This window comes from Micrasema longulum, unplaced genomic scaffold (genome assembly GCF_059751315.1).
Source record: "Micrasema longulum isolate JH-2025_06_02 unplaced genomic scaffold, ASM5975131v1 h1tg003566l, whole genome shotgun sequence".
In the NCBI taxonomy this organism is placed as follows: domain Eukaryota; kingdom Metazoa; phylum Arthropoda; class Insecta; order Trichoptera; family Brachycentridae; genus Micrasema; species Micrasema longulum.
Window position 1 is genome coordinate 20,692 of NW_028280611.1, and position 14,206 is coordinate 34,897.

The 14,206-nt window shown below is 31.8% G+C and overlaps 1 protein-coding gene across 1 annotated transcript; it reads left to right on the forward strand.

Annotated features, from left to right (window-relative positions):
- The first annotated feature begins 1,953 nt into the window (after window positions 1-1,953).
- On the forward strand, window positions 1,954-13,834 carry kuz (zinc-dependent metalloprotease kuz). Its single transcript, XM_088242284.1, has 10 exons — window positions 1,954-2,130; window positions 3,117-3,306; window positions 3,738-3,902; window positions 4,265-4,436; window positions 6,391-6,602; window positions 7,003-7,237; window positions 8,967-9,084; window positions 9,384-9,553; window positions 11,365-11,606; window positions 12,883-13,834. The coding sequence occupies exons 1-10, from the start codon at window positions 1,994-1,996 to the stop codon at window positions 13,117-13,119; spliced, it is 1,878 nt and encodes a 625-aa protein (XP_088098410.1). The 5' UTR covers window positions 1,954-1,993; the 3' UTR covers window positions 13,120-13,834.
- Window positions 13,835-14,206: the final 372 nt, after the last annotated feature.

Sequence of the window (14,206 nt, forward strand, 5' to 3'; positions counted from 1 at the left end):
CGCCGCCGCCGGCGTCGCGCGTCGGTCGTCGGTTGTCGGTCGTCGATCGTAGTGCTGTAGAGGAATGACGAATGACGGTCGCCTAGCGCTGTCCCACTGTACAACTGTACAACTGTACATGTGTACATCGGTTCAGAAAGTACTCGTGCACGCAGACACATCTTAATTGGCGTAATTAAATTCTGATTTTGGTAAATGAGACTAATTGCACGCGGTGAAGTAGGAACCAAGTCGGTTTTGGTTTATCTCGCCGAAGTTTCGGAGGCTGTTGCTAATTTCCTTTGTTCTTACCGCGCGCCCGATCGGCGTTCAGAATTAAGAATTAGGCATTTTGACATTATTACTATTACATTACGAAATTTCATTTTCGTCATTTTTCGATACTACGCCAGTGAATTCTGTCGGCCGTATATTTCGACGGCTCTTTAAATTTTCCAATATTATACAACCTATATTTTTGCTGTCATTTTTCGCGAGCCTACATTTTTGAAATGCGTTATTATAATTTTATACGTTGAAAAAATAATCAAAATACACTCTGTATTTTGCATATTACATAATATACTTTTTTTTTACTAGCGTTTTTAATTATTATTTTACCCGTCTTTTACGCTTTTTCTCATTATTGTACGTATTTCTAGATAGTTATTATTTTTTATGCGCCAGAAGCCATAACAAAGCAATATAAAATTAATATTATACCAATGAAAATAATATGATATCATAAGTGAGTCACACATTTTATGATGTTTTTATGCCATTATGTTTACAGTAATTCTTAGAAAATATGAAAACACACGAAAAACAGCTATTGAATCTGGTATTCAGTTCTCATTGCCACGGTTAGATGTTGGATAATGTACTGGTGGTTTAACTTAAACTGGCGCGTTCAGAAAACTCACACTAACGCATTTAAAATCTACAGGCTGTTGATTAAAAAAAATGTTGTATTAAATTTTAACCAAATGTGCTATCTTTTTTTAAAAAGTTGGATTAGAGGGTTGTGTATATGAAAAAAAAATACAAAGGGTTAAGAAAATGTGATGTACTAAAATACTTTGTTTCATTATTTTATATTTTTCAAATAATTTTTTAAAATGTTGCATTTTACTAATTATAGTCCTTCCAAGAACGAGGGGCAATTTACATTTGAAAAAATGTATTTTTTTATAGTCAATTACTCTAGACTCTAGAACTAGAATGCGAAATTGTGTAGATTGTTTTAAGTATATAAATAACAAGATTTATTGTTTATCAATAAGCGTGTACACATATTTTCTCCGATATAATTTGAAATGTGCATTTTAATTACATTCTATCAATTATTATTATGATGAACACAAAATTTTAAATAAAAAACATGCTTGTTTAAAAATAAATACTCGTAAATATATGACATTTTCTTAAGTAATTGTTTTTTTTTTCGCTCTAATCTAAAAGAGATTTTTAAAAACATTTAATATAACATCAAGATTTTTAAAATCAGTATTCTGTACATTAAAAATGTTTTTGTGAAAGTTTTGCGAAAGCGCCATCACTACATAATCGACTTATTCATGATTCGATTCAATGAAAATACCTACATACCTATAAACCAGTGTTTTTAATCCATAACTTAATATTCGTACATATTATTGTAATTTTCCTATTAAGAATCGCAGCGAAATTCAGACGAACGCAGAAGCATACTGTGTATATTGTATTACCATATCATTAGCAACTAATAAAGCAATAGTTGTTTATGTCACGCTCATAAGCGCGTCTGAGCGCGAGAGAGACAGATATTATTTTCATAATGCGTATGCCGTGCGATGTCATACCATGTGCTTATTCACGGATACTACACAATGCGTATGTGTTAGTATAGCGCACGCGCCAGCTTACAAAAATCCACCAGTACTTATCTCGACGAATTTTATGTTAGATTTTAATTTATTTTTTTTACCCAGGTCACGTCGGTGGGTGCGGTATAAACGAAGACGTGGTCCAATGGATGGAGAAGATCCAGAATTCTGCAGTAGAGGATGGAGAGCCTCACGCACACACTCCTCACAAAGAACACCACACCACACACAACCCACCTAAGCCCAACACCATCATAAATGATGTCAAAGGAAACCTTTATAATGGGTTAGTATCATACTTTATTGAATAAAAAAATCGTATTTTATTTTTAATTAAAAAAAAATATAGGTTATGGCTGGGAAATCTTTCCCATTAAAATAATTATTTTTTATGTTTTTTTTTTAATTTGGGACATTAAATTCATTTAATTGTTGTGCTTTTTGCAGTCTCTGCTGATGATTTTAAAACTGTTAATTTATAACATACATATATTTTAATGTAAAACATTTAGGTTTGTTAGTAAAAATTCTTGGTTTTAGTTATTGTAATTCATTATATAAGAGAAATTAAAGATGAGTGATACTTTATTTAAATTTGTGGATTATCCCTCGATGGAAGTATCACTCGTCTTTTTCTATAATAAATATTTTTATGTTTATTTATTTATTTTAAAGAAACAAACAGTCGACAATGATATAGTAACATTTAAAAAAATTCAGTTTAAAGACCGACCAGCAAAGTTTCTAAATAAGAATCATACATATTATTAAATTGTGTTACAACAAAAGGGTGTGTTTATGTATATTTGTATGAGAGTAAGTGTAGATGTGTGTTTATGTGTATTAGTGTAGGAGTAAGTGTTCAGGTGTGTGTAAGTGTGAGCATCATTAAATAGTAAGTGGTATCGTATCGCAGCCAGAAATAAGGAGTCTTAATTTATTTTTAAATAAATTAAGGGGCCTGTAAAATATATCTATAGATGAAAAAAAAGTATTATAGTTAGAGCAAGAACGATAGAGGAAAGAGTGTTGTGAATAGTTAGTGCTACAGACTGGCAGATGGAACAAATACTTATTTCTTGTCACGCGAAATCATGTTGTTGTTAAATCAAATAATTTTGCTTATAGAAATATGTTAAGATAGTCATATTTTTAGTGACTTCTAGATATTTTATGAAAAAAAGAATACACTTAAAAGTAATTCCCTATTGGAATTCCTTCACTCGATATTTATTTATTCACTGAACTAACAAGTTTATAATTCACACTCAGGTATGACTTTGACACTTCTGGTGATGCAGCTACAATGGGCAGATTCTCCAAGTACTCTTGGGAAGCCAATCAGCCTCACAGTCGCTCCAAGAGGGCCACCAGACCAAAGGAAGATAACAGAAATACATGTTCACTCTACATACAGACTGATCCACTTATATGGAGACATATTAGAGAAGGTTTTCCAGATGTGAGTAATTGGAAGAATGATACAACTTATCCAAAAATTTACAATTCTTTCAATAAAGGACTTTATGTATTTATTTATTATAAATTACTGTATGTAATCATTATTTGGCTATAGATGGATGAATAATACCATAAATAAATTTCTAAAAAATTTAACATAATAAAATATACCATCACTAATAAGCCTTCAAAGAAAACTCACGTGCTAACAAAGCAGGACCTCGAGCACGGTAGGTGAACTCAACACTCTACGATGTCCTTTCTTCTCCAATCGATATTCTTTTTCTAGATTTTCGAGACTAGATATAGATTCAAAACACTCATTCAGGATTCTGGTTCTATTTTACACACAGAACTGAATTTTGTGTCTGCCGGACACAGACCACACAGACCATAGCATATATAATATTTACATTTTTGTTTTCATTACAGCATCGAGATTATCAAAAGAGAGCAGAAATAGATGAGAAAACAAGAGAAGAGATTTTATCTCTTATTGCCCACCATGTTACAGCAGTCAACTATATATATCGTGATACTAAATTCGATGGAAGAATTGAGCATCGTAACATAAAATTTGAAGTTCAGAGAATTAAGGTAATTTAAACATACATATTATACTAGAATTGTATTATTTACGCAGTTTATATAAAAATCCAAATCAAATATTAACAATATATCTTACCATTAACAATACATCTCATTGTCATGTGCCAAGAATAAAAAGTAAATTTGCATAGTTTCCTGAGTTTGATTAATTTAAATACCCATTGCAACTATGTATTCAAGTATGTGCATATTCATATTTTGGTTTGTTCTTAAAAACACTTATTGTTAATGAAATGGCAAATTCACAACATACTTATGAACCTGATGATATTGTAATCTAATCTTCCATCTGTCAATATTGTGTAATTAATTTTATATGTGAGTAATAACAATGTTACTTATCTTTTTAGATTGATGATGACTCTGCATGTAATTCCCACCATTTTCCCGGGGAATCCAATCAGTTTTGTTTGGAGAACATTGATGTCTCCAACTTTTTGAATCTTCATTCATTAGGCAATCATGAAGACTTCTGTCTAGCATATGTATTCACATACAGAGATTTCACTGGCGGAACCTTAGGTATAATAATGTTCATTTACATCTCTTTAAAATACAAAAATATTGTAGTTTTTAATAGTCCCAAAATTGGACATATGGAATAGCTTGCAAAAGAACAGCTGAAAAATTCACTATGTGAATTTAGAAGTCCGAAAGATATATTGTGGGTGCTATAGTAATTAGACAAGCTGCAGTAATTGGACATTCTAAATCTATTGGTCAAAAATTATTAAATGTAATGCGTTCATTTTTAAAAAAAACACACAAAAAAGTGTATATTTTATGGTGGAGATAAATTCTTATGCTTACTTTTTTTTTACCATTATATCTAGTGTCCAATTACTATAGCATGTCCAATTACTATAGCACCCACGAGGGGTGAATCATCCTTATAATCGATTATTTATTTAATAAAATAAATAAAACAACTTTGTTTTTAACCACTAATTTTTATTTTTCACCGACCGGTTTCAAAGCAAATAAAAAGTTTTATTTATTTTATTATAAAGAATAACCACAAAGTTAGTGCTTCAAATGTAAACTTTAGATTATTTTTTTACACCTTTTATCAAAAATACAATTTTACGTTCACTTTATCCGGTAACAAGGGTACATACCCCCCCGTTCTAAGCTAGGCATTTACATTCTTATATATGATAATAGTTAACAAATCAATAGAGAGCACATACTAATAAAATATAAACTTACTCCTATACACATTTTGATACATATAAATACACACACACACATATACATATATATATACACACATATATATACACATATATACACACATATATACACATGTACATACACACACATGTACATACACCCATGCGCATACACATACATTCATAAAACATAGACAATTTATTTATAATGCGAAACTTCATGATTGGCATCTGTATATATATATATTTTAAATTATTCTTCATTTTCATATTTTATTTTCGACATCCAGTAAGAATCTTCAATCTGCGGCATGCATCAACCTTTCTGACTCCCTACGACCAATGTCATGAAAGAACGAGGTCAACACCTCCCGCAACTTAATTATATAATTATGCTCTACCATTATATTTGATCATCAATAATAAAGTTTTATAGTAGTTTTAATTATGGGAAAATAAATAAAATAATTTATATTTATTATGAATGAACATCACCGTTTATATTTTCTTTAAAAATAAATATAAACATCTATAAGCGCACCCAGCGCCCAACCCGTTCCCAGTGGGGAAAAGAAACTGGTCGATTACTGCAGCTTATTTCTTCATACATAATGTATACTGTATACTGTATTTTAACATCTCAAAACTCAGTAGGTATATTTTCCTTCCTGGGTTCACTTGCAGACTACAATATTATTGCGAATATGTCTAATGAATGTGATTGATTTTTTTAAAAGTTTATTCAGAAAAAAATATGAAGAAAAAAACAATTTTAGTGTTCATAATGGGGAGTGACGTCTTACAATAATGTGTTTATTTTATTGTTGATTAGTAAATATTTTCAGTTTGAATGTAAATTACAAAAAACTGTACTGTGTTTTCAATCAGTGCTAAACAAAAAAGAATTATGAATATTATTATACTTATTTTATTTTTTTAAACTTTTGCAAATATGAACTGTATTAAAATAATGGAGAATAAACCTACATATTTCGCAAAGTTTTTAATTGTTGTTTAAGTTTGATTGATGTATTATTGGTAATACATAATTATTTTCATTAAAAATAAGTAAGTATTCCGTCTTCTGATGTCAGCAGGTGGGTTTTTACATAAAACCATAGAAAAAGAAGCCGTGTATATACTGTATTACTTGTATTTAGAATATAAGAAAAATATATATTAGCTCTAGAAAAAACATGTTGCTAAACAAAATATACAAAAACAAAACTAAATATTGAGTGGAATAGTGTTCTTCTACCTCCTGCACACCCAGAAAGTATTTTTCTCAACTTATTTCTTTTCAGGTCTTGCTTGGGTTGCTTCAGCTAGTGGTGCCTCTGGTGGCATCTGTGAGAAATATAAAACTTACACAGAAACGATAGGTGGCATGTATCAGAGTACTAAACGCTCTCTCAATACAGGCATCATCACCTTTGTGAATTACAATAGCAGAGTTCCTCCGAAAGTCAGTCAGTTAACTCTAGCTCATGAAATAGGGCATAATTTTGGTTCGCCGGTAAGTTGAAAGAAAATTTAAATCTCTGTATGCCTTGTTCATATCCTTACTATCTGATAAATAAAAGTGCCTTTTGAGTATAATCGATTGCCATTAAAACTATTGCAGAAGATGATCATCATTAATTTTTACACTGCATTATTTATAATTAAATGAATACTAGTCAAAACTCTGGTGGACTGGACACTTGCAGTGGCTTTCATAACATTCTAATCTTTTTTACTGTACCGCATAAATGTAAAAATACACGAAATCTCTCTTCTACTTGTGTGGTTACTACCTGCTACCATTTCGATTCCAACTTATTTATTTAAAATGTATGTCTTTTCTTAATGGAGCTGAGTTTGCTGGGTACAGACTTAATCAATTTCATCAACTAATATACGTTGTTTTTTCACAGCATGATTACCCTAATGAGTGCAGACCTGGTGGACCTAACGGCAATTTTATAATGTTTGCCTCCGCTACGAGCGGGGACAGACCAAATAATAGCAAATTCTCCGCATGTTCTGTGGGGAATATTTCTAATGTGCTCGATGCCATGGTAGACAATAAGAAGAGGAATTGCTTCACAGCCAGTGCGGGAGCTTTCTGCGGAAACAAAATTGTGGAAGCGGGAGAAGAATGTGATTGCGGTTAGTGAAGATGTCTTATGGGATTAAAATAATTTTTGATAATTTTTATAAATGGCAGTAATAAATCCTAAATTGCCAATATAAAACATAATAAAGTGCATTAAAAATGTCGATTAAAAATTTCTTAACTCATACCCACCGGAGATGGGATTCTCAGACCCTATGAATACGAAAATTATCAATTACGCGATAAATAAATTTATTACGTAATTTTCGTTTGGCCTATTCTTTAAAAAAAAAAATTAGCTTCAATTCGAGACATAAATGAAAATTTTCGGAGCAAAGCATTAGAGAGAAAACACGAAAAAACGGTAAAAAAATATTTTTTGTTTGAATTTTTAAATCAAATTTTACGCGTAATAGAACATCCCTTTGATGGCTTTCGTGACTAAATGGCAAAGATTTTTGCGTCGTGTATACATAAAGATTCTGGTTTTGAATCTCGCTTAAAACGCATTAATTATCAATAAGAAAATATTAGTGTTGCAATTATTAGGTGCAAATTTTGACGCGAAGTTTTTGTGATATTTATATTAGTTTATAAAATCATTAAATAATTAAAATCAAGAAGAAAATATTCACAGACGATACTTAAGAGAACACAGTATGCTAAAGGATTAAGTGATAATCCGTTTATAACATGAACTCTATATAAAGACTATTCTTTTCCAATGTATCGGTTTCATGTAACTCATCCGAAGATTAAATGCTAATACTGATCCACGATCTATTTAGATAACGTTAATACAATAAGAATACAAATTATTCACAGCATTCAATAAAAAATGTTTATAATTACTGAAGTATCATGACCGGACAAGAGATAACGCGATATCTAATACATACTTACTGTCCAACGAGCGGGGTGGTGTGGGACGGGGGCGGGGCGAGCGGTACACGCCGTACGCGTTACGAGTAGTCCGACATGAAAAACTCTGCACATAGCACGTATTTAAAGGATATTTGCGTCGCTTCGATATTTTAAATTATAATTAGAAAAAAACGTGAGAAATCTCACAAAAAAACTTATGACATGTCATCTCAATGCCTTAATGTACATTTCTATATTTTTTTTAATAAAAAAAACACCACGAAACAGGCCCAAAAAGCGACTTTTTAAACTGGGTCTGAAAAGACCCACTCAGCCACTCGAGTTTTTTTTTCGAGCATCGGGCTTTACGTGTTAATGATTGCTGTGGCTCAATATTTTCTTCTTATAGGATTGATTTAACAGTATTGTATTTTAACTCAAAAATGCTTTTGTTCTAAGTATGCTGTACTGACTGGTATTTCAAAATTTATTAATAGTTAAATAATTTTGTAAAATAATGTTAATGATAATTTGTAATTTATAATAATAATGTTTTCAATATCTACGGGACACAATTTACAGTTGTTTACAAAAAGAAAAATAATATTTTAAACCCTTATGATTTAAAGATTTAAAAATATTTTGTTACACTATAATTAAGGATAGGTAGATGTTTATTAACCTCATAATATTTTATTATAGATACTATTTTTGTTATGATTCTTTTCTGGAAGAACAGCTTTGTTTTTAACCAATTATTTTTTTTACCGACCAGTTTCAAAGCTACAAGCTTTTTTATCAAGGTACACATAAGTGGTTTACAACAAAGTTGTTTTTATTGGTTTTATTATAATGAATAACCACAGAGTTAGTGCTTCAAATATAAAATTGATGTAATATTTATTGTTTATTTTCTAGGCTATGATGATGAAGAATGTCAGGATAAATGCTGTTACCCTAGAATACTAAGTGATCTAGATCGATTAAAGAATGAATCAGCTAAAGGCTGTCACAGAAGATATAATACTCAATGCAGGTCAGTATAAAAACATGCTATTGTAATACGTAAGTCATTAGATAAAAGAGATTGATTGGTTTATTGTACTCAATTTTGAAAAGAAACAAGTTATTTTGTATTCTGAAGTCATGACCAATTCATTCATTTTAGATATTAAAGTTTAACTGGTATTATAAATTTTATGTCTGATCTTATAAAATAATTCCTATTTTATAGTGTAAAACTAATTTTCTTGGTATACCTTGAAACAGGATGAAATGTCTATTGTGAGCATTTTCATGATGATTGGTAATAGCAATGTTTTTTTCTGTTTCTAGTCCATCTCAGGGTCCTTGCTGTCAGTCAGACACTTGCCGCTTTGTACCATCGTCACATCGCGCCGTGTGCCGCTCGGAGAGTGACTGTGCCTGGTCTTCCACTTGTGATGGACGCTCTCCAGAGTGTCCCAACCCTCGTCCGATGGCGGACAAAACTAGATGCAATAATGGTGAGTGGTTCTTATAATCTTCACTTTAGATAACTCATCTAAAGTGGATATTTATTTGAAGAGAATATTGTAACCTAAGCTGCCCTATTATTGGCTTCAGTCTGCGACTGAACAATGAAAGCTTCTTCCACGCACCCGAAATCATATACTTAAGGTTTTACCAAGGACCCTATGTCCACCGATCCTGTTAAGTTTCAAAACATAATAACCCTTTTTATAAAAAAAAGTGAAAAAAGTACATACCGAATGACCTTGAACGTCCCATACTTCTAATAAATCTCGACAACCACTAGATGGATCTAAACCTGGTTTTTGCAGTCATGTAAAGTGTCCTAAAACAAAGCTACTCGTATTTGTAATATCTTTGAAAAATAAAAATAAGTACGTCAAATTCGTTTCTTACCGAAAATTACCATAAAATACCGTAAATTACGGTATTTTACCGCAACTTTTGGTAAAATTACGCAATTTTCCATTCATACTCTCAACCAGAAGGACAATTGCTGACCTCGCTCTAATGCACAAAGTGATATGCACCATAATAGATTGCCCAAAATTACTGTTCCTGATAAACTTTCGTGTACCCACAAAGACCATCAGACTCCACACGTGTTCCAGTGTGAGTACAATACGACTGACTTCACCCACCATTCTCCCCTGGCGAGCATCCACAGAACAGCTAATAATTATGCTGAGTGGTTGACTTGCTCCACACCACTCTTGCTGCAATTAAGATAACTATCCTTTCCATTGAATGGCCATCCCCTCAATTCTCCTCTTCTTGATTATTATTCATCTTTACTTTATTTACTTTTTCTTTTTTTTATAATTATTAAAATAATTATGATTTGTTGCAACAGAGAGGAAAACATTTTTGAGAAGGGAATATGGGAGTCTAGGCATTTACAGGGCTTATGACCTGTCATTGGCTGGTTTAAGTGGCCACTTTACACACTGTGTAACATTCACCATTCTGCCTATATTTGAACATACACATTTCCTCAACTCTTCCATCTGTTGACTTTTCTTGTGCCAGTCTGCAAGCATTTGTACATACTCAAAACATTGTTGAAATAATTATGATTCTATTTTATGTTGATTGCTGTAATACTTTATGTACTCTGTAACTAAATATTGTAAGTGCCGTCTGGGCGTTTATAAATAAATAAATAATCATCAGTGTGGCCATACGTGAAGCAAATTGTAGTCGCATGCAAAAAATAAAAATCAGCAAATTCTCTACCTCCACAAGAAGATTCAGAATAGTACCCAATTAATTAAAAAATAAACTCACTACTTTTTGATTTCAGTAATTACAGGAGTAAATAAATCTATAAATTTGTGTATATTTTAATGAACACCCAGGCTGAAAGGGTTGAACACTGAGGATCTTTCTATCGATTTTGCTTTAACTAAATAGAGCTAAAACCTTTCAGAGTAAAGTAAATTTTATATTCTCAAGAGGCGAACAATTATCACAATTCAATTTTTAACATACAGTCAAAATCAGCTAGATTAAAATTTATTAAATAAAACAATTTGTTATGATACAGCTTGAATTTATTGTGGAACACTACTTTATAGTTTTGGAAAGCACAGATCTTTCCATCTACTGGTGTTATTATAAATATGGAAAGATCTGTGCCTTCTGAGACTTTATTATAGTAGCGCTCCAAAACAAAATCAAACAGTCTCATAACAAAGTGTTTTATTTAATCACGCTATTCTACAAAGTTAAAGCCGATTCAATAAATAATTTTTTGAAGTTTTTTTTATTTTTTATTTCATTTCAATTTGGGTTTTTATTGCAGGTACTCAGTTATGTATAAAGGGCGAGTGTTCTGGCTCCATATGTTTAGAATGGAATCTCACCGAGTGCTTCCTAACTTCCCAAATAATCCCCAATATCGACAAGAGGAAACTGTGCGAGTTGGCTTGCCAGAATGGCACAGACCCTTCCACCTGTCGGAGTACCAGTGAGTTTGCTCACGCTGTAGGACTTCCTACTGGAGGGATCAGCTTGCGGCCGGGCTCGCCCTGTGACAATTTCCAGGTCAGTTTTATTTTCAAACCTACTATTCTTATTTTATTGATACTCCTTTTACTATTTTATTCAAAGAATAAGTAGAATGAATAAATGAGATGTGTTCAGAAAATAACGAAAATTTTTAAACTTCTCCGGTTTGGAGAGTCCGATTGTATTTTTTTATTATGTTGGTATATATGCTTCTGAAGTATGCTAAAATTTTCAGCTGTATTCATTGCTTACTTTGTTTGTGGCAGCCACTAAGGTTAGACATGTTTTTATGAGCTCGGCAATTTTCGTTTGTTAAAAAAAATGGATCAAAGAATTTGTATAAAATTTTGTGTAAAAATGTAATAAAGTGTAACAAAGTGTGTGAAATGTTAACAGAGGCTTATGGTGAGTCTGCTATGACAGTAGTTTCTGAGTGGTATAAGCGTTTCCAAGATGGCCGTGAAGAGGTTGAAGGTGACGAATGGCCCGGACGCCCCAGCACATTAACAACCGATAAAAACATGAAAGAATGGTTATGAACGATCGCCAAATCACAATCAGAGAAGTCGCTGATGATGTTGGCATATCGATTGGCTCATGCCATGAAATTTTTTCGAATGTTTTGGGTATGAACGGTGGCAGCATAATTTGTTCCAAAATTGTTGAATTTTTAACAAAAACAGCGGCGAATGGAAGTTGATCACGTACTTGTTGTAACTCGTAACGATGCCCCAGCCTCTATATTCGCCAGAAATGGCTCAGTGTGACTTTTTCCTATTTCCAAAAATAAAAAGAATCTTAAAGAGCCGTTGTTTTCCAAGCATATATGACATTTAAAGCGCATCGCTGAAAGACCTACAGGCTATCCCATAGATCAAGTTTTAGAAGTGTTTCAAGGATTGGAAGAAGCGCTGGTACAAGTGCATAATATCTAATGGGGACTTTTTTGAAGCCGACAACATTAATGTAGACGAATAAATAAATCTTTACTCAAATTTTAATTTAAAAACATATTTGATTTAGTTGTACAGTATATATTTGTTTTATGAAAATCGATGTTTATATATTTTAATTTATTTAAATAAGGAGTTAAACAAATAAAAAGGTTTTTTTTTTTAAATTCACCAATTACAGATTTGTCGGTTACAGGATGGTTACAGAAAGGGAATATAAAATAAGTAAAGGAGAAATAACTTTATTATATTCTCTCTTGATCAATTTACACTTTGTCTCTCACAGCATTTGAAACTTTTGCAGACAATATGAATACTAATTTCCCTATTCTGTGAAATGAAAATATTATTCCACACAGGGTTACTGCGATGTCTTTCTCAAGTGTCGCGCTGTAGACGCGGAAGGGCCTTTGGTGCGGTTGAAGAACTTGCTTCTGAACAGGAAGACTCTGCTGTCCATGGCCCAGTGGGTGACGGAGTACTGGTGGGCCGTTATGTTGCTAGGAGTGGTATTCGTGGTGTGTATGGGGCTCTTTATCAAGTGCTGTGCCGTGCACACACCGAGTTCTAATCCTAAACAACCACGCGCCAGGTAACAAAAATATTAGAGACTTAATTAAATACTGAAAATAAAATTTGAGTATGTAAATTAAACGTATTAAAGAACTCATTTTTATTTTTCTAATGTATGTAATCAATTAAAAATAACTTGCACAAATATTCATCCCATATGACAAACAGTAATTTTATAATACATTATTTTAAAAACGGATGTACATTTGAACTTTTTAATTTTTTATTACTAGATACCCTTTTTTTTTTGCTTTTTACAATAAATGTTACAAATATATAATACGCTATCACATAAACAAAAAAATCCTAAAATTAAAACATAAATGTTTGTTAACAATTTTTTTTTTTATGTATGTGCTATACATTAAATAAAAAACTATTTAAATCTGATTTTTTATCCATAATTTTAAAAAACAAATTTTTTAACATATTCGTATAATTAATTTTTATCATATATCCTCAAGGAATGCATGCATTAAACGGTTTTGGAGCTGTAAAAAATTTGTGTCTTTGCATAAGTCTTGATTTATAAAATGAAATTTCCAGTACACTATGTATTCTTTAGCTAGATCTAAATAATGTTGGCACATAAAAACATATTTAGAGCCTGTTAACAATAAATTTATCTAAGCTCCAAAAGATCAGCTTTCTGGAATAATTGTTTAGAAGGAAAAAAAAAACATTTTAATAATTAGTTTTTGTATGGTTTCACAAGGCTTAAATATAGGCTCCCAAAAAGGAATGTATGGTCAGCTCAATACCTTTCAGGCATTGTACACTGATGACAGTGGGAAAGAGAATTTTGTTGCGTAGGGGTAGGTTTGGAGGGCGGTGAGGGACAAAGCTGGGAGGGCGAGACTTGTCAGAGCGATTATTACAATTATTACATAAGAAAGAAAATACTACAAGAGCATGAAGAGTAACCATTTTGCTAGTTTTTGGTTAAACATAACTTGTTAAACGTTAGAAAGCAGGTCAAATGAAACATAACTTCATTATGCAATAAAACTATAATTCTAATAATTCCATTCTTGTTACTGATGCTCCGAGTTGTATCTCGCTGCTACCTGTCAGTCATTTTGTAAAACTTTTAGGAACCCTTATGCACAA

Bases quoted from the DNA above. Each gene is read 5' to 3' on its own strand.
- kuz (XM_088242284.1), top strand. From the start codon at position 1,994: ATGGAGAAGATCCAGAATTCTGCAGTAGAGGATGGAGAGCCTCACGCA. The intron at 4,437-6,390 runs GTATAATAATGT...ATTTCTTTTCAG, and splicing joins TTTCACTGGCGGAACCTTAG to GTCTTGCTTGGGTTGCTTCA. The intron at 9,554-11,364 runs GTGAGTGGTTCT...TTTTTATTGCAG, and splicing joins CAAAACTAGATGCAATAATG to GTACTCAGTTATGTATAAAG.